Below are 20225 nucleotides of genomic sequence, written 5' to 3'. Positions count from 1 at the left end.
CAAATGTTTGCCTAGGCATGTGTGTCTTGATGCCTAAATTTTTTTGCTTCAAAGGGGAAAAAGGAGATGAGAGAACTTCTGGTGCCAGTACAGGAGGAGCTCAAAACATTTGTTCATATATTCAGTTTGCAGTGTTGCCAAACAACAGAAAGGCTACCAACATGGTGGCCAAGGGAACAGAGATATTGTCATCTACAACATCAGTTACAGGAATACACTCCACTGCAGTGGCTGCCAGCGCAACTAGAACCAGTTTACCAATCGCCTGATCCCAGCTGACTTGAATGTAACCAAGCCACGAGAAATAGGACAGCATCCTGCAACAAGAAAACAGAGAGTATACATCAGCAACGCATGCGAAATTCTGTCAAGGCAACAGGAGTGCGCCGCAAGAACCATACAGTGCAGATAGCAGGAACCCGGAAATGAACATTGCGGCGCTCCCGACCCAGCTCTTCTTGTCGTTGAATGGCAGCTTCAGCGAGCCGAACCTTCTCCCGACAATGTCAGCAAAGCCTGCAAAGCCATGATCCAAGCAGGTGCAGAAACTCAGCGAAAACGAACAGATTGTCAAGTTATATTGGGTGTTACAGAACCTGTGACCCATTTCCATCTTACCATCGCCGCCACTCATCATCGACAAGGAGATGATCCCGATAGGGGAGTCACGCCAGAAGACTAGAACAATGATCAGTAGCACGATGACATAGTACAGAGGACCTCTCAGCAATTCCCTGTCAGAAACCATAATAGATCGTATCAGGGAGGTGATTTCTTGAAGAAGAATGGACGATTCAAAGTAAATAAGGTTGCTGGTGCATTGGGATTACTCTCGTTTTCCTTCACGGGTCACCGATTTTACTAGAGCTTCGTCCGAGTAGAAGCCGAGCCCGTAGGTGAGAAGCCTCGCGCAATTGAGAAATGGGACTACCGCTGCGAAGAACCTTGCACCGGTCGAATTGCTGCAAAACAGAGCATGTCTATCTTAGGAGCTCTGTTGTGATCTGAAGACGTAAGGAAGTTGGATACAGTTGTAGGAGTACCTGTAGAGTGGCCATGAAGCCATGAAAAAGACCCCGGATAGCACATGCACAACCTTTCTGCTCAAGCTCTGCCTTCAATGGTGACAAGTACCACACGTTAGCAACCAAGCAAGGAGCCAAACGAGGCAGTTATTAATCAATTCGTGTCTGATCAATCGAAATAACAAGACCATTTTTTTTACTGTACATGCTGAGATTCAGTCATTAGATTAGAGCAGTGGCAAGCTGACAGCAGGAAGCTCAATCTGGGCGACCTTTAACTGAATCAAGTTCAGTAACCTCCCTAGTGATTGATGTTTTTCTAGAAGATCAGGGAGGCTCTCGTGATTGATGTTACTAGTTGAGTTCACTGTTAGTAAACAGATCACACATCGTCAGTGAGTTGCTACCACGTATTAATGGGAGGTCGGGTGAGGGAGCGGATTGCACGAGACCTGCTGGACGAGGCGGCGCTCGGTGAGCGCGTCGAAGGCGCGCACGAGGGAGTAGGCCCCGGCGGTGACGAGCAGCGTGGCGCCTCCGTCCCGCAGCAGCATGGACGCCGCCGGCGCCGAGGCCGAGGCCGCGAGCGCCCCCGCCACGGCCGGGACGCCGGCCGCGGCGACGAGCCACCGCCTCGGCCTCCGCCACGTCGGGGCCGTGGCGAGGTCGGGGGCGGAGATGGAGCGCGCGAGCAGCAGCGAGGTCGGGGAGGAGGGGAGCGCCGGCCGCGCCGCCGCCATGACAAGAGAAGAGAAGAGAAATGGGCGCTGGAGGGAGACAGAGACGCGACGAGGGAGCGGGCGGGGAGGCAAGCGGATTTGTCGGGGCGCGCGCTCGGGGATGGTGATTGGATCGGAGGATATTTTTCCAACATGATTTGATCGGAGTAGAGTAGGAACAGTGGCTGGTTGGTTGGTTGGACGCGGCGGCGGACTTCCCGTGCGGTGCGCGGTCCCGTCCCGGTGTATCTTTTTTTTTTTGGGAGGGAAACCGTCCCGGTGTATCTAGCGGCAAGGCGGGCGGGCGGGGCCAGATGGACCGAAGTGGACAGTGCCCATGGTACTAATAACTACCAAAGGGGACTGGGTGCGCTGTCGACCGTCCCTAGGCTTGCTTGGCGGGCCACCGTCGGTCTACACTACAGCATCACCCGTCAACAACGTTTTCCCTTTATTTATTTTTTCATTCCAGAGAGACACTTCCAAAGTTCTAACCTAATAATAACCAGCTCCGTGAACCACCTAACAATGACAAACCAGCCACACGGGGAGGGGGCCACCTCCACGGCCCCAAGGCCATTCGAAGGCGGGGCGGACCGGCGACGGCGTCAAAGGGAGGAGGAGAGTCTATGGTCTTTTCTTAATTATGGAGGAGGAAAGAATGCGTGCGTTTGGACTTTGGGTGTTCTGCACCCAAAAACCAAATTTTTTACATCACTTTTTTTGTATTCTAGCGCAACTGTAAACACTAAGGTGATCATAAGTGATAAGTCTAAGCAACGGTTTCCGCAAAAAAAAAAATTCTAAGCAACGATGGTGCATTGAGATATTACGGGACTTTGACACTGACAAATCGTTGGGCCATTTGTTCTTTATCCCTGCGTGCTGTCCCTCTTTGTATTTGGGGCGTAGTTACAAATTCCACGGGTTTAAGAGACGTGCATACTCGAGCAAGCTAGCCAACGATGCTTTGACCTTCCCTCGTAGAGGAGATAAGACAGGTCGCTGTTTTGGGTGTGGCTGCATGCGGCCTTGGATGTAATGTGTGTCAGATTGTCTTGTGTTGGATGTTGTAACTAAGAGCATGGTTAGAGCATTTCCAGCGTCTATCCGCAAACCACCCACATACGATTCGAAAGCCATCAAACGCGGTACTGTATCGGTCCGTGGCGCGGTCCAGACGCAATTTTTTCCGTAAACCGTTTGGAAACTTTGCGGGAGTTTGGGCACGCTAAACATCGCACTCTGACCCCTCTAGCCCATCCAAAAGGAAGGCGGGGGGCGCGGTTTTGTAGCAACCTGCATTGCGTCCGCGCCAAAATCGGCTAAATTTGGTGTTTTGACCCTTTTGCGAAAGTTGAGCCAGATCCGACTCCGGATTAAATTTTTTTCGAGATCTGACCCTTTTCCTACCAAGAGGGGCGATGGTAGTAAGGTATAACAGTCTACTGCCAAAGCCCTTCTATGCAATACTCCACATTCTTTTTTCGTGAAGTATATTGTGGCCGAAGTACATAAATGAATCAAACCTACTGCCTTTCTATGCAACACTCCTCATTCTTTTTCCGTGACACCAGTGGATATCTTGTCTTTCATAATTGGCTCATACAAATCCTTTGCAATAATGAATGTCTTCCATCATAGGTTTCATAGAGAGTACTTGGAAGAATCAAGTTTTATCATGTAACTTTTCATAGCGTTTTTTCAAAGCTCCTAAGCAAGCTCCTAAGAAACCACACTTCTGATGCCGCTCTATTGGGAATTAGCACACACATGTGGTCTGAAACTACAACGGAAACAAAGCAACACCATATCATATACTAATTCAAGGATTGTTGCTTAGCACGAAAGAAAACATATGCATCAAATAGATAGTGAATACTAGGTTTAGTTTGAAACTAGGACATGTCCCGGGTGCAACCATCATCCAGGTAGGACAAGTGCTAGCTAATTTCAGCAAGCAGGTAGGACAAGTCCTATGTACTCTCAACCCGGAATTTCAATAACAATCATCAACACATAGACACCAGATTTTACATAAAAAATCCTCAACTTTAGGGAAAAACCATGGGCCAAAGCCACTGAATCCTCTTCCTCAATTATAAATGTGTGATACAACAAGTTCTTCTTTAGGTAACACTAGAGGCTCTCACACATCAAGATTTCTACGTCATGAATAGTAACAATAAGATTTGGGACTGCAAGATCGAGGGATTGGAACAATCTCACCAAATATGATGAAACCGCAGCTTGACTCTCTCTCTCTCTCTCTCTCTCTCTCTCAGGGCCGGCTCTGGCCCAGGGCAGTAGGGGCGACGGCCCGGGGCCCAGCCGAAATAGGGCCCCATATCTGGTATAGAGTATGTACGTATAGGACATAGTAGAGGGTGAAAAAGGCCCATCTACCTAGGGCGCACAGCTAGCCCAGGAAGGTAGCCAGCCACGCACGGAACGAAATCGTCCTGAATCGTCGTTTCCTTTTCTTTCCAGCGATTCTCGCCCTGATTCACGCACTGAACCGTCGCCGTCTCCTCCAGTCATCCTGGTCCAGTCCGGAGTCCCTGACCGGCCGATGGCCTGACTGCATCATTGAAATCCCTAGTTCCCTGATCACGTTGTGTCTGTCTCGGCAAGAAATTGTGGGGAAGATCAAGATCAAGAGGTAATCTCAGATCAAATTCTATTTCTATGAAACCGTGGTGGGCGACTCTATTTTCTCGTGCTATATGTTCTTAGTCTAAAATCTCAATCCGGTGTCTGATTCTTTCTTTGCATCGCTCATCACTTGCAGCTGCATCCATTGGTAGTGTAACCATGTTGCCTAATAAGCATCCATCTGGTCATCAGAAAAGAATTAACAAGAAACGAGTAGAGAAGTTGATTCGATCTCAGAGAGGGGCTATGAATAAATTCGTGTTGAGGAAGGACACTGCTACGAATTCTACGCAATTATATATCACCAATGGCGAACAACCAGATCAGACTGAGAATGCAGTTGAGGAAAATCGTGCCGATGTTGATGCCAATCAGAACATCGGAAATTTTAGTGGCCATGGAAACATAGATGAGCAAGCTTCTTCTTTTGATATTTATGATCCTAGAACTTGGAATATTCTTGACAATAAATCAAGAGATATTCTCATTGAAAAAGGACCTACAAGGGAGTATAATCTTGTGTTTCCCATGGATAAGAAAGGCAGGCATTTTTCATATGCGTACTACTCAAGACAACTAAGGAATGGCTGAAGGAAATATGCCCTAGAGGCAATAATAAAGTTATTATTTATTTCCTTATATCATGATAAATGTTTATTATTCATGCTAGAATTGTATTAACCGGAAACATAATACATGTGTGAATACATAGACAAACAGAGTGTCACTAGTATGCCTCTACTTGACTAGCTCGTTAATCAAAGATGGTTATGTTTCCTAACCATAAACAAAGAGTTGTTATTTGATTAACGAGACCACATCATTAGCTGAATGATCTGATTGACATGACCCATTCCATTAGCTTAACACCCGATCGTTTAGTATGTTGTTATTGCTTTCTTCATGACTTATACATGTTCCTATGACTATGAGATTATGCAACTCCCGTTTGTCGGAGGAACACTTTGTGTGCTACCAAACGTCACAACGTAAATGGGTGATTATAAAGGTGCTCTACAGGTGTCTCCAAAGGTACATGTTGGGTTGGCGTATTTCGAGATTAGGATTTGTCACTCCGATTGTCGGAGAGGTATCTCTGGGCCCTCTCGGTAATGCACATCACATAAGCCTTGCAAGCATTGCAACTAATGAGTTGGTTGCGGGATGATGCATTACAGAACGAGTAAAGAGACTTGCCGGTAACGAGATTGAACTAGGTATTGGATACCGACGATCGAATCTCGGGCAAGTAACATACCGATGACAAAGGGAACAACGTATGTTGTTATGCGGTCTGACCGATAAAGATCTTCGTAGAATATGTAGGAGCCAATATGGGCATCCAGGTCCCGCTGTTGGTTATTTACCGGAGATTTGTCTCAGTCATGTCTACATTGTTCTCGAACCGTAGGGTCCGCACGCTTAACGTTACGATGAAAGTTATTATGAGTTTATGCATTTTAATGTACCGAAGTTAGTTTGGAGTCCCGGATGTGATCAGGGACATGACGAGGAGTCTCGAAATGGTCGAGACATAAAGATCGATATATTGGACGACTATATTCGGACACCGAAAGTGTTCCGGGTGATTTCGGATAAAACCGGAGTGCCGGAGGGGTTACCGGAACCCCCCGGGGAAGTAATGGGCCTTATTGGGCCTGAGGGGAGAGAGAGGGCAGCAGCCCAGGAGGTGGCGCCCCCCCCCCCTCATGGGGAGTCCGAATTGGACTAGGGAGGGGGGGCGCGGCCCCTCTTTCCCTCTCCCTCTCCCTCTCTTTCCTTCCCCCTCTTGTTTCCTAGTTGGACTAGGAAAGGGGAGTCCTACTCCCACTAGGAGGAGGACTCCCCCTCCCTTTGGCGCGCCCCATAGGGCCGGCCGGCCTCCCCCTTGCTCCTTTATATAGGGGGGCACCCTAGGACACACAAGTTGATCCTCGTGATCGTTCCTTAGCCGTGTGCGGTGCCCCCCTCCACCATATTCCACCTCGGTCATATCGTTGTAGTGCTTAGGCGAAGCCCTGCGTCGGTAGAACATCATCATCGTCACCACGCCGTTGTGCTGACGGAACTCATCCCCGAAGCTTTGCTGGATCGGAGTCCGGGGAGCGTCATCGAGCTGTACGTGTGCTAAGAACTCGGAGGTGCCGGAGTAACGGTGCTTGGATCGGTCGGATCAGGAAGACGTACGACTACTTCCTCTACGTTGCGTCAACGCTTCCGCTTCGGTATACGAGGGTACGTAGACAACACTCTCCCCTCTCGTTGCTATGCATCACCATGATCTTGCGTGTGCGTAGGAATTTTTTTGAAATTACTACGTTCCCCAACAATGGCGAGGCCAGTGATCGGAGGTGGTTAGTGTACTCTAAACATGTGAATAAAGTTTATTGTTTTTGCTGTAAATTGTTCAAATCTGAAAACAGCAAAAGTTTGCTAGCATCTGAGGGATTGATGGATTGGAAACATCTTAGTGAAAAGCTCAAATTACATGAGAATGGTGCTGAGCATATCACTAACACGAATACTTGGAATGAGGTAAGGTTGAGGCTAAGTAAGAAGGAAACAATTGATAGAGATTTGCAAGAAGAGATTGCAAGGGAGAAGAAGCGATGGAGACAAGTTTTAATTAGAATTGTTGCTGCTGTGAAATTTCTTGCTAAACATAATTTGGCTTTTCGAGGAGCAAATGAGAAATTATATCAAGATAACAATGGGAACTTTTTGGGAGTAATTGAAATGATGGCAGAATTTGATCCTGTAATGCAAGAGCATCTTCGGCGCATTCAGAATAATGAAATCCATCATCATTATCTTGGCCATAATATTCACAACGAGTTAATTTCCTGTCTTGCTTGCGGTGTTAAAGGTTCTCTCTTGAAGATAATTAAGGATGCAAGGTACTTCTCTGTCATTTTAGACTGTACCCCTGATGTGAGCCATCAAGAACAAATGACTCTAATTGTGAGATGTGTAAACATGTCAAGTGCCAGTACAAAAATAGAGGAGTTTTTTCTAGAGTTCATGAAGGTGGATGATACATTGGGACTTGGACTTTATAATGTGTTAATAGATACACTTGAATCTGTTGGTTTGAATGTTCAGGATGTTCGTGGACAAGGGTATGACAATGGTTCGAACATGAAGGGAAAAAACCAAGGGGTACAGAGCAGATTGCTTGCAACTAATCCAAGAGCATTGTACATGCCGTGTGCTTGTCATAGCCTGAATCTTACTCTCAGTGATATGGCAAAATCTTGCGGTAAAGCTATAACTTTCTTTGGTGTTGTGCAAAGAATTTACATATTGTTTTCAAGCTCTACTAAAAGATGGCAGCTATTGCTTGATCATGTTCCAAAAATGACAGTTAAGTCTTTGTGTAACACTCGATGGGAGAGTCAAAAAAAGAGTGTTCATGCTATCAGATATCAAGCACCTGAGTTAAGAAAAGCTTTATTGGAATTGAAGAGAACTTCTACTGATGACGCCAAGACTAAGAGCGACGCAAAATCTTTGGCTAATGCACTTGAGAAATTTGAATTTATACTGGGCATGGTCATCTGGCATGATGTTTTGTTCACTGTAAACATGGTGAGTAAGAAATTGCAGTCTAAATTCGTGTGTATTGATGTTACTCTTAAACAGATTGAAGGTGCCATCTCATATTTTGAGAAGTATAGAAAAGAAGGCTTTGCTACTAGCTTGGATATTGCGAGATCTATTGCAATCGACATGGGTGTACAGCCTTTATTTCCTGTAAAGCGGCGTATTACCAGAAAAAGACAATTTGATGAAATGAATGGCAATGAAGAAAATGACCAGAATCAAGAAGCGCAAGAAATTGAGGTGGAATCATTTAGAGTTAAATACTTTCTGGTGATGATTGATGTTGCATTTGCTTCCTTGACTAGTAGATTTGAGGAACTGAAGTCATTTGGGAGCATATTTGGATTCTTGTTCAACTCAAAAGAATTGAAGTTGTTGGGTGATAATGATCTAAGAAATTGTTGCACTAACTTTGTCAACACTTTCACTCATGGTAAGTCAGCAGATGTTGATTTAGATGATTTTGTTTCTGAGCTAAAAGTATTGCAGATGACATTGCCAAACACACTCATGTCAGCAGATCAGATATTTGAGTTTGTTAGAGCTGCGGATTGTTATCCAAATGTCTCAATTGCTTATCGTATCCTCTTGACTGTGTACCGGTCACTGTTGCATCGGCTGAAAGGAGTTTCTCAAAATTGAAGTTACTGAAAAATTATTTAAGGTCAACAATGTCCCAAGATAGACTGAATGGTTTGGCCATGTGCTGCATCGAGAAGAATATGTTGGACAGTATTGATCTTGACATTGCCATTGATGATTTTGCGTCAAAAAATGCACGGAAGTCTCGCTTCTCATGATTACTAGAGGTTTGCTAGCATGCTATTTCTATATTCTTGTGTGAATTGTAGCTTCTATGATACTTGAGTTCGAACAAAGGCAAGAAAAAATATCAGATATTTGATTCTAATGAAAATTTACTAATCTTTATGACATTATAATATATGTATTTGTTCGTGTATCGACCAAAAAAAATTCTTTGTTGGGCCCATTAGTGAAGTTCGCCCAGGGGCCTTCGAAATCCTTGAGCCGGCCCTGCTCTCTCTCTCTCTCTCCCTCTCTCTCTTCTACAACGAAGGTTGATATTATCTTCGTCACTCCTGGTGGTGGCCGCTGGATGGGAGGGTAGAACATCCACCTTCCCTCATGTGCAAACTCTAAAATGACCTTAGGTCACAACCCTAATGGGTAGTAGGCTTTTGCATACCTTTTGGGCTGCCTAAAAAGCTTCAAATGACTATCTCTTCATAGCCAACATGAGGAAGCTATCTTAACAAAATACTACCTACCATCGAGGAAGGCTGAAGAGAAGGCCGCCACCCAGCGCAACGGCGGCTGATATTCAATGGTCGCACCATAGCCCAGTTTTTTTTGCTATTTTGAGATGATACCGGTGCCCTCTTGGCGGTAGAGAACTTCTTCATCAGACCGGCGGTTGAAGCTCAAACTACGGAGGCCTTGGCGCTGTGGCGATGCTGTATGTTTCTTCATAGATTGGAAAACTGTTAGCTAATTGTTCAGCATGACTGTCTGCAACTGGTGGGTCGTATGAACAAATGTACTTCTATTGTGGCTCCAACCATCGATGTTTGTATTGAGATATGTAAAGAGTTAGGAGACCTCCTCCTCCTTAGCATGGTTGTATTCATATATGTAAAGAGTTAGGAGACCTCCTCCTCAGCGCCTCAAGCATTAGGTGGTTAGCTGGCGCCCACACCGAACGCTTGCCGGCGGTGGCCCATTGGCATGCTTGCTCGCTACTCGGTCCTCTCATTCTTCCTTCTCAACTTTGTTTTTTTATCACCTTGTACTACGGCTACCGCTGAACTGTCTCAGGAAAATTACTTTTCATCTCTTAAGTAGAATAATTTGACATATTTTTAAATTTTTTATGGAATTGTAAACAAGTTCCATTAAAAAACATAAATTTCTAGAAAAAAATCATGAATTTGGAGAAAGTTTGTGAATGTGAAGCATGTTTGTGAATTTGAAAATTGTTCATGAACTTTAAAAATGTTCAAATTTTTTAAAAAAGATCACGAATTTAAGAAGGTTCACAAAGTCGAAAAAAATCACTAATTTCAAAGATATTCTCGAATTTGAAAAAAGTTCACATGTTTGAAAAAAAATCACATATTTGAATAAAAATCCTGAATTTGGAAATTTTCACATATCTAAAAAAATTGATAATCTTGCAAAACAAATCACAGATTTAAATTTTTTGCAAAATTGAAAAATGTGTGTGAATTTGGGAAAAGTCCACGGATTTTAACAAAAGTTCATGAATTTTAAAAAAAATCATACAATTGGATTTTTTTTATGAATTTGAAGAAAAGCTCACAAATTAAAAAAAATCATGAATTTAGAAAAAACTTCATAGATTTGAAAATTTTCAACAAGTTTGATAAAGTTCACGGATTTGAAGAAGTTCATTAATTGTGGAAAAGATCACGAGTTTAGAAATGTTTAAAAAATAATGAAAAGGAAAAAGTAAAAAAAAAGAACAAAAAAACCAGTGAAAAAGTCCAGATAAACGAATGTAGAAAGGAAAACAAACTGATGTATAAAAGCATTGCCCTGATCGGCTGAACCAGTTACAGTAAGGCTATGTATGCTAGGGGTGTGCGTCAGTTTCATTTTGCCTATAAGTGGCGCAGAGGACGCCGAATAATAAGTGGGTAAAGTTTGTGCATTGCATTGCTCATGAACTGGCTAGATGAGCAAGGATTAATCTTCAGCTGTACAAAATAAAACAACCGTAGAAGGCTTTCCAATAAAAGTCTGGCTAGGTCTCAGTTGATTAAGACTTAACCAAATCGCAATCAAGTGATATAACAAATAAGAAAGAAAAAAAGTTAAAAAAAAGGAAATTTTGCATGAATCTACATACAAGATCTCACCGATATTGCATCGACTTTAGACTTAACTATGTCTTAAGTCTAAGTCGGCTGAGATCAGCAACACTGTTCCAAAAAAATGATTACATGTAAACCAATTATCACGGGCCACTTGTTGTAAAAAATAGATAAATTTACGGGCCACCTGAAACAAATGCAAGTGTAACATTTTCTAGTTACGTTGTAACCCGATTACAGGAACCAAAGACATTCTCCGGCTGCTAGTTCGCGATACTACGCGGTACATGGTGATACTCCGACCGCAGTTGGTCTCGTACGGCATACTAGTTGGGACTTCCGACCAGTGCAGGCCACGGCCGTCCGATCTGAATCAAAAACAGCTATCGTACTACGTCAAAGTTGTAATCGGGTTACACCGTTGGATCTGAGGTCGAATCGACTTGCGCGCCAAACTACCTCCCTGCCGTGTCGGCCTCGCACACGTCAATCAGAACACGATCACGACTCCAGACCGTACGTCCAGACCAGTATATAATCACCAGCCGACACTCCAAAACCATAAGTCGATCGATCGAAACCTAAGACGAGCGCCGCGGCAGCCATGGCAGGTCGCGGAGCGGCCGCGGCAGCGGTCGCCTTGGTGCTCCTCGTCATCTTCGCCGCCTCCTCGCCTGCAGCCGCCGCCCACCTCGACGAAGCAGCTGAGCATGGTGCGCGGGGGCTGACGCGGCGGACGGAGGCTGATGTGCGGGCGATGTTCGACGCGTGGCTGGCGCGGCACGGCCGCTCGTACACCGCGCTCGCCGAGTACGTCCGTCGGCTCCGCGCGTTCCGGGACAACCTCGACTTCGTCGAAGCGCACAACGCTCGTGCTGCGCAGCGCGGCGGGTTCCGCCTCGGGATGAACCGCTTCGCCGACCTCACCAACGCCGAGTTCCGCGCCGCCTACCTCGGCGCCGGCGCCGCTGGCAGGGCCCGCAACGCCGTCGGCGATCGCTACAGGTACCATGCCGAGGACGTGCTGCCGGAGTCCGTGGACTGGAGGGAGAAGGGCGCGGTCGCGCCCGTCAAGAACCAGGGCCATTGCGGCAGCTGCTGGGCGTTCTCCACGGTCGCCGCGGTGGAAGGCGTCAACAAGATCGTCACCGGGAAGCTCGTGAAGCTGTCGGAACAGGAGCTCGTGGACTGCTCGCGCAACGGGCAGAACAGCGGGTGCAACGGCGGCATCATGGACGACGCCTTCGACTTCATCGTCCGGAACGGCGGCATCGACACCGAGGAGGACTACCCCTACACCGCCAAGGAGGGCAAGTGCGACCTCGCCAAGAAGGCCCGCAAGGTCGTCTCCATCGACGGCTTCGAGGACGTGCCCGCCGACGACGAGGCGTCGCTGATGAAGGCCGTGGCGCACCAGCCGGTGAGCGTCGCCATCGAGGCGGGCGGGCGTGAGTTCCAGCTCTACGAGTCCGGGGTCTTCACGGGCCGGTGCGGCACGGAGCTAGACCACGCCGTTCTGGCCGTGGGCTACGGCACGGAGGCGGACGGCGGCAAGGGCTTCTGGCTCGTGCGCAACTCGTGGGGTCCGGGCTGGGGCGAGGGCGGCTACATCCGGATGGAGCGCAACGTGACGGCAAGCTCCGGCAAGTGCGGCATCGCCATGTTCGCGTCCTACCCCGTCAAGAACGGGCCCAACCCGAAGCCGGCACCACCGGCGCCGGAGGAGAAGTGCGACCGCTACAGCTCGTGCCCGGCGGGGAGCACGTGCTGCTGCACGTACGGTGTGAGGAACGTGTGCCTTGCGTGGGGATGCTGCCCGGCCGAGGGCGCCACCTGTTGCAGGGACCGGGGCACCTGCTGCCCGTCGGACTACCCCGTCTGCAACGCTGGGAGCCGCACCTGCGCCAAGAGCAAAGGAAGTCCGTACACCGTGGATGCGCTGCCGCGCACGCCGGCAAAGCGACAGAGGACGGCGGTCTCAGATCTTGTTGATTCCATCTTTTCGATCTAGGCAGTCTAGGTTACAGCCTTTTGTTTTCATAACGTAGCAGTCATTTTTTTTCCGAGAGTCCTTGTAAATACTTGTAGTATCTTATTAGGAGGAATCATTCTTTTTCCAATGGTAATTGTAAATACAGTATAGTTTTAGGACAAGTCATTGTAAAAAAAAAATAGAGAAGTCATTGTTCTTATATACATTACCTACTTTTTTTTTCTTTAGTAAGGAATGGTATATGATCATGGTCATAGTTCCTAATATGATCCACGGCAAGAGATACAGTAGAATTGAGGGAGGTGAAACTACAAACCAGGAACTACCTTCATGAACTTTGCTAGCTAGCTGGGCCAACTCATGAGCAAAGAGTTCGCCTCGTTAAACTCATGTTCAAAAACCACTTTGGCAAAATCTGAAGTCATGAAATAACAATCGTTAAGCACTGCTGCTGCACCTCCTCAATCTATTTTAACCAATTGAATCAGGTCCATCGTTCAGAGCAATAGCTTCTACTGAAACGACATCGCTGATAATTTGGAGTTTCTAGTCGCAATAGTACGGCTGGCCAACTAATCCGCCAGCCCCGGGAGCCCGTTGATCCCATCTTTTGTCCATATGGTCATTACCCAAAAGTTGGTTTGCCAATGATTTTAGTTTGCTACCGTGGGAATTTAAGTATGTGTTATTGATATTCTTGGTGACAAATAACGAATAATAAAGGTACGCAGGGATTGAAATGTTGAAATATTTGGATTATGCTAGATTATGAACTCTGGGATGTGCAAGAGATTTGAATGCGAAATATTCAGACAACAAAAGATTTCTCATGGTGACAAATTATGAAGTGTGAAATTTTAGAATCTTTGAGCGACATAAACATCCCAAATGTGAAAATATACAAATTGTGTTGCCTTCCTCCGTAGCTGTTATTATTTTCCAAAAAGGTGCTTAAGGTGTAAAAGTAACATTGCCAAATTAAGTTAACCATTTTTAGTATCTAATACAAACCGTCCACCATCCACCGTGTGTGACAGATATGTTGTATTTGTTCTATGTGGATTTTGTGCAACCGAGGTTTTGCACAAACCTGAAGTTAAGTTGGGTGGCTAGAATGACATGTATGAATATATTTGTATTTTTGTCGTACGTGAATTTTCTGCAACCGCGGTTTTGCACAAACCTCAAAACTAACTTGGGTGGCTAGAACTGCATGTATGAATATCTTTGTAGGAACAACATTTTAATAACACAACATTGTTCAGCTTGTGAATCGCTAGAAAGTTGAGTTTTCTAGAAGATTCATTATTATTATTATCACATAAATAATTGTATACATTCCATGAGTGACACATTTAACTACAGCTAAAGCACTCATACAATTTTTTTTCCATCAATTCAAACTGGTGTTGCTACAATACAAAGGGGAACGACCTTAGTAAGTGTGAGGCCAAACTTATCTTCCATGTCAATCCCATCCCTTTCCATCTCAGCAGGGAGACTCCACTTAAACTGATGTAACAACGAAGCGAGGATCAAATGCACCATCCTAGTTGCCAATGTCATCCCAGGGCAGATCCGACGTCCGGCACCAAAAGGAAGGAGCTCAAAATCCGCACCTCTAAAGTCAACTGTGGAATCCAAGAACCTTTCCGGCATAAATTTCTCAGGTTCATCCCATACATCTTTATCTCGACCTATCGCCCATACGTTTATGAAAATGCGTGAACCTTTCGGTATTGTGTAGCCTGCTATTTTCAGTGCCGCTTCAGGTTGGCGTGGCAACAAGAGTGGAGCAGGAGGATGGAGTCGAAAAGTCTCTTTTATGATAGCTTGCATATAGGGCAACCGAACAATGTCAGCCTCTTCAATGTTTCTTGTTGGGCCGATAACTTGTTCAAGCTCATTGCAAGCCTTAGCCAATGATGATGGATTTTGGAGAAGCTCGGCCAATGCCCATTCCACTGTGCTAGAGCTTGTGTCAGTGCCGGCGGCAAACAAATCCTAACATGCAAAGTCACATCAATATAGTCTGGCAAATGTAGCTATCTAGATACTCTAAACAAGCATCACATAACGTACAATGGATAATTTGCTAATCTGCTATACAACAATGGAAAATTGTTTTGTGGTGCACATAGCAATACTGTATGGATGAATTATATAAGCAATAATTCCATTATTTTCAGAGTTAAATTTGATATTCTTCCCATTGCATTATAATAGAAGAAGCCATTGTGCGTGGACTTATTTTCTTGTGCGTTGGATGAAGTGCAGTCCATGTAAGGGCTATGGTGGGAATTTGAAATGCGGCAAAATACAATAAGACTTGGTTGAAAGAAAGAAAAACATATGAATTTGAGTTTTAGATGATCCTATCTCATGTCTCCAAAAAAAAAAGAGAGATGATTATATCCTTATAAAGGAAAATTCCGACGCTGCTCCTCGTATCTCATGAATAGATGCCATAATTCCTACACAATTCCTAAGCAGAGACTACTCTATAGGGATTTTAGCGGCAGAGATATGAGCTTTTGAATTTACCAGCGTTCATGTTTTCTGTAGCAAACTTGAAAGTCTATTACTATCTATAGGAATATATTTGTTTGTTTCGATCTAAAAATGCAGATCAAACGTATATTGAGTAGATTGATTTGATTGTAGAAGACTATATTACCCTTTTGACTAAAAGGGATAACTTCTAATCTCTACCTTTAATCTGTATCTAAGCAAAGTTCTTAGATATTTCGATGCTAGCATTTTTTAAAAATGGTAATATCACGGCTTTTAATTTTAAATACGGCATCATTTGTTTGATTTGATCCTCGGCCGGCTCAATCGTCATGGCTGGCCATGTGAATTTCTATCTCTCACTTGCAAACTGAAACATCAACTGCAATTGCAAAACAGAAGGGGAAAAAATGTTGTTACCGTGAAAAGTGGGCGTAGCGTTTGGCGGTCGAGCAGGTCCTTGCCATCCTCACGCGCCGCCACGTCGAGCAGCACGTCCAGGAAGTCGTTCTTCCCGTGCTGGCCGGCGTCACGGGCGCGCAGCCTCTGGTCCACCTCAGCGTCGAACACCACGTGCAGCCGAGCGAGCAGCCTCGCCAGCCGCCGGCGCGTGCCCTGCAGGTCGGCCGGGGCGAGCACCGGGAAGAAGTCCGACACGTTGGGGGTCCCCACGGCCTCCATGATCCCCGTCACCACCTCCTGGAACTCTCCGGAGCGGTTGTCGTCGTCGAGGCTCGTGAGGTCGTGGGAGAAGATGGTGCGAGAGAGCAGGTTCAGGCTGGTCGTGAAGGCCACGCGCCCCACGTTCACCGGCTTGCCGTCGCGCGCCAGCCGCGCGACGTGGTCCATGAGCTCGCCCACCTTCTCGCTCCGGAGGTGGTGGAGCGCGTCGAGGCGGTGCGGCGCGAAGAGCTCCGTGGCCATCATCTTGCGGAGCGCGCGCCACCGCGGCGCAGGGGGCAGCCAGGGCACGGACCCCGCCGCGTGCATGCGGGTGGCGTCGGGCACGGACCGGGTGGCGAACATGGCGTCGTGCCGCTGCAGGATCTCCCGGGCCATGGCGGGGGAGGAGGCGACCACCGTGGTGACCGAGCCGAGGCGGAGGGACATGAGCGGGGCGGCGTGGTTCCTGGCCAGGCGTGCGAGGGAGCGGTGCGGCTTGTCGCCAAGGAGGTGGAGGCTGCCGATGAGCGGCAGCGGGCGCGGGCCCGGCGGGAGGCCGGAGCGCGCGTGGGTGAGGAGGTTGAGGAGGTAGAGGGAAAGGAAAGAGACGACGAGCCATGCTAGCCACGGCACAAGCACCGCCACCGCCACCATTATTGCTTCCTTTCCCTTGTGCAACTCGGCCGGGGGCACTGGACACGAGTCTCTGATAAAACTGCTAGCTACTCGGTCACACAACGCTATTTATACTACTCCATCAGGATCTTGGTGTGACCCGGGGAGCTGGGAATGAAGACCAAATCTAGTCTGCTAAGTAGATGGGATTTAATAATTAGCGTCGGGCAGCCGACGAGTTGGTTGGCGATGCGGAACATCTTCCGGCGAGCCCAGAACGATCAGAGGGTGCTTGAATACGTTTTAGTCTTACGACTAAAAATAGCCTTACTTATATTTGAATTTAAATATTAAAGAGACTAAAATCAAGTTAATGAGTATTTATTATCCTTCAATCCAGTATGTGTTAAAGGAGAGGAGTTAAATGATGAGAGAGATGACTAATTCATATTTTAGTAGGATATCCCTGACTAATTTTTTTTAGTCTCAAGACTAGTTTTAGCCTCTCTTTAGTCAGGTGTGCTTGGAACTTTAGCATATTAAAAAGACTATTTTTAGTCAGACTAAAATAAGTCTCTTGAATCCAAACACCCTCTTAGCACATTTAACCTTGGTGACCACAGACGTCATGCATGACATATGATATGCCAATCATAGTGGCAAGGTCGAATACCTTATCCATGGTAGCCTCTTTTTTGAATGTGTGTTTTTGCTTTTAGAATGAGTGTGCCCTGTTTTTGTTCAAAAGTCCTCATCAGATTACACAAATCCCCACTGATAGATACGTAAACGAGGACGAACGAACTATACGGTTTGGCTGGAAGCTGGTAAATTCATTGGCGGCTGGCATGTACGGGAGCGGGAGCATGGCAAAGTTCACATTTGGATCTTTGAACAAGTACACGTGCTCCTATCGATGGTATACATCTACATAAACAAGGACGAACGAACTATACGGTTTGGCCGGGAGCTGATAAATTCAATTGGCGGCTAGCAGGTACGAGAGCGGGAGCACGGCAAAGTTCATATTTGGATCTTTGAACAAGTACGCCTGCTCCTATCAATGGTATACATCTACATAAACAAGGACGAATGAATTATACGGTTTGGTTGGGAGCTGATAAATTCAATTGGCGGCTGGTAGGTACGGGAGCGGGAGCGTGGCAAAGTCCATATTTGGATCTTTGAACAAGTACGCGTGCTCCTATCGTTGGTATACATCTACATAAACAAGGACGAACGAATTATATGATTTGGCTGGAGCTGATAAATTCAATTGGCGACTGGCAAGTACGGGAGCAGGAGCGTGGCAAAGTCCACATTTGGATCTTTGAACAAGTACGCGTGGCTGGGAGCTGATAAATTCAATTGGCGGCTGGCAGGTACGGGAGCGGGAGTGTTGCAAAGTTCACATTTGGATCTTTGAACAAGTACGCGTGCTCCTATCGATGACATACATCTACATAAACAAGGACGAACGAACTATATGGTTTGGCTGGGAGCTGATAAATTCAATTGGCGGCTGGCAGGTACGGAAGCAGGAGCGTGGCAAAGTCCACATTTGGATCTTTGAACAAGTACGCGTGGCTGGGAGCTGATAAATTCAATTGGCGACTGGCAGGTATAGGAGCGGGAGCGTGGCAAAGTTCACATTTGGATTTTTGAACAAATACGCGTGCTCCTATCGATGGTATACATCTACATAAACAAGGACGAACGGACTATACGGTTTGGCCGGGAGCTGATAAATTAAATTGGCGGCTGGCAAGTACGGAAGCGGGGGGCGTGGCAAAGTTTACATTTGGATCTTTGAACAAGTACGTGTGCTCCCATCGATGATATACATCTACATAAATAAGGACGAACGGACTATACGGTTTGGCCGGGAGCTGGTAAATTAAATTGGCGGCTGGCAGATATGGGAGCGGGGAGCGTGGCAAAGTTTACATTTGGATCTTTGAACAAGTACGTGTGCTTCCATCGATGATATACATCTACATAAATAAGGACGAACGGACTATACGGTTTGGCCGGGAGCTGGTAAATTAAATTGGCGGCTGGCAGATACGGGAGCGGGGAGCGTGGCAAAGTCCACATTTGAATCTTTGAACAGGTACGCGTGCTCCTATCGATGGTATACATCTACATAAACAAGGACGAACAAATTATATGGTTTGGCTGGGAGCTGATAAATTCAATTGGCGGCTGGCAGGTACGAGAGCGGGAGCGTGGTAAAGTCCACATTTAGATCTTTGAACAAATACGCGTGCTTCTATCGATGGTATACATCTAGTCATTTACATAAATAAGGACGAACGAATTATACAGTTTGGCTAGATGCTGATAATTCAATTGGCGGCTGACAGGTGCAAGAGTGAGAGCGTAACAAAGTTCACATTTGGATCTTTTGACAAGTACGCGTGCTTCTATCAATGGTAGACATCTACATAAACAAGAACGAACGAACTATACGGTTTGGCTGAGAGCTGATAAATTCAATTGGCGGCTGGCAGGTACGGGAGCGGAAGCGTGGCAAAGTTCACATTTGAATCTTTGAACAAGTACATGTGCTTCTATCGATGGTATACATCTACATGAATAAGGACGAACAAATTATACGATTTGGCTGGGAGCTGATAAATTCAATTGACAACTGGCAGGTACGGAAGTGGGAGCGTGGCAAAGTCCACATTTGAATCTTTGAATAAGTGCGCGTGCTTCTATCGATGGTATACATCTATATAAACAAGGACGAACGAATTATACAGTTTGGTTGGAAGCTCATAAATTCAATTGGCGGCTGGCAGATACGGGAGCGGGAGACTGGCAAAATTCAATTGGCGTCTGGATATCACGTGACACCTTCTTTGAATCTTTGTATGTACTAGTAGTTGTTTTGCTAAGGACGTCGCATGCATAACGTAGATTATCACTCTCCCCGTCTTATAATATAATAACAAAGCGTTTTTTATACTAGACCTGCCGACTGTGGGAGTACTTCTGTGGTGCCGACTACCTGCCGTGCCCAAATTAAGTTGGAGCTGCATTGTCTTGGAATAAAATATGGGATGAGAGCCTGCATCTGCATCTGCATGGTGCAGCCCGGCGCCGTCGCCCACTTTAACCATTCGGACACGGAGGTTCACACCTCACGCACCGGCTCCAGCTCCAGCTGGTGGTGCAAGCCGCCGCTCTTGCGTTGAATTTGTGGCGCGCGCACGCCCTCCCGCCCGCGCGCACACACACGCACGCAAAATCTTTTCCGCCGTCTTCCTTGGCCCTTTTCTCTCTCTATATGGAGTGTATCTCACTCACCGACTCACGGTTCTACGTGAATGGTTGCAGCGTTTCGACGGAGAAGATTGAGAAACCTTACGTAGGAAGTGAAGGGCTGGAATAAAAATGTAGATGCTTGGTATAGGAAGATAAAGGTAGAAATTGTTAGTTAACTGGATGTGATTGATAAAAAATGATGAAAACATGGGATTATCTGCTGGTGACAAAATGGAACAAAAAGAACTTTGAGATCAGTTGGCTAGAATTCTCAAAGAAGAAGAAATTAAGTGGCGGTAAAAATATAAAGATA

General features: G+C 46.3%; 2 protein-coding genes and 1 pseudogene across 2 annotated transcripts; 1 reads left to right on the top strand and 2 right to left on the bottom strand.

Moving 5' to 3' along the window:
* Positions 1-92: 92 nt before the first annotated feature.
* VTE5 (phytol kinase 1 VTE5) lies at positions 93-1865 on the bottom strand. The gene is made up of 6 exons (XM_048703820.2): positions 1478-1865; positions 1044-1111; positions 831-962; positions 619-734; positions 402-516; positions 93-317 (listed from the first exon to the last, which is right to left on the bottom strand). Exons 1-6 carry the CDS (start codon positions 1763-1765, stop codon positions 122-124), a joined length of 915 nt encoding a protein of 304 aa, XP_048559777.2. The 5' UTR covers positions 1766-1865; the 3' UTR covers positions 93-121.
* An 8743-nt stretch (positions 1866-10608) lies between these two features.
* On the top strand, positions 10609-13966 carry LOC147987503 (cysteine protease 1 pseudogene; annotated as a pseudogene).
* A 141-nt stretch (positions 13967-14107) lies between these two features.
* Positions 14108-16751, bottom strand: LOC125540240 (geraniol 8-hydroxylase). The gene is made up of 2 exons (XM_048703818.2): positions 15782-16751; positions 14108-14854 (listed from the first exon to the last, which is right to left on the bottom strand). Exons 1-2 carry the CDS (start codon positions 16676-16678, stop codon positions 14249-14251), a joined length of 1503 nt encoding a protein of 500 aa, XP_048559775.1. The 5' UTR covers positions 16679-16751; the 3' UTR covers positions 14108-14248.
* Between the last annotated feature and the right edge of the window lie 3474 nt (positions 16752-20225).

The sequence above is a fragment of the Triticum urartu genome, chromosome 2A (genome assembly GCF_056163025.1).
Source record: "Triticum urartu cultivar PI428250 chromosome 2A, HENAU_Tu73, whole genome shotgun sequence".
Lineage (NCBI taxonomy): Eukaryota > Viridiplantae > Streptophyta > Magnoliopsida > Poales > Poaceae > Triticum > Triticum urartu.
This window is presented reverse-complemented; position numbering and strand designations above follow the sequence as displayed.

Excerpts from the sequence above, each read along its gene's own strand:
- VTE5 (XM_048703820.2), bottom strand. The coding sequence starts at position 1,765 with ATGGCGGCGGCGCGGCCGGCGCTCCCCTCCTCCCCGACCTCGCTGCTG. Across the intron at positions 735-830 it reads ACCCGTGAAGGAAAACGAGA|GGAATTGCTGAGAGGTCCTC; the intron begins GTAATCCCAATG and ends GGTTTCTGACAG. Across the intron at positions 517-618 it reads GATGATGAGTGGCGGCGATG|GCTTTGCTGACATTGTCGGG; the intron begins GTAAGATGGAAA and ends ATGGCTTTGCAG.
- LOC125540240 (XM_048703818.2), bottom strand. The coding sequence starts at position 16,678 with ATGGTGGCGGTGGCGGTGCTTGTGCCGTGGCTAGCATGGCTCGTCGTC. Across the intron at positions 14,855-15,781 it reads CGCTACGCCCACTTTTCACG|GATTTGTTTGCCGCCGGCAC; the intron begins GTAACAACATTT and ends TTTGCATGTTAG.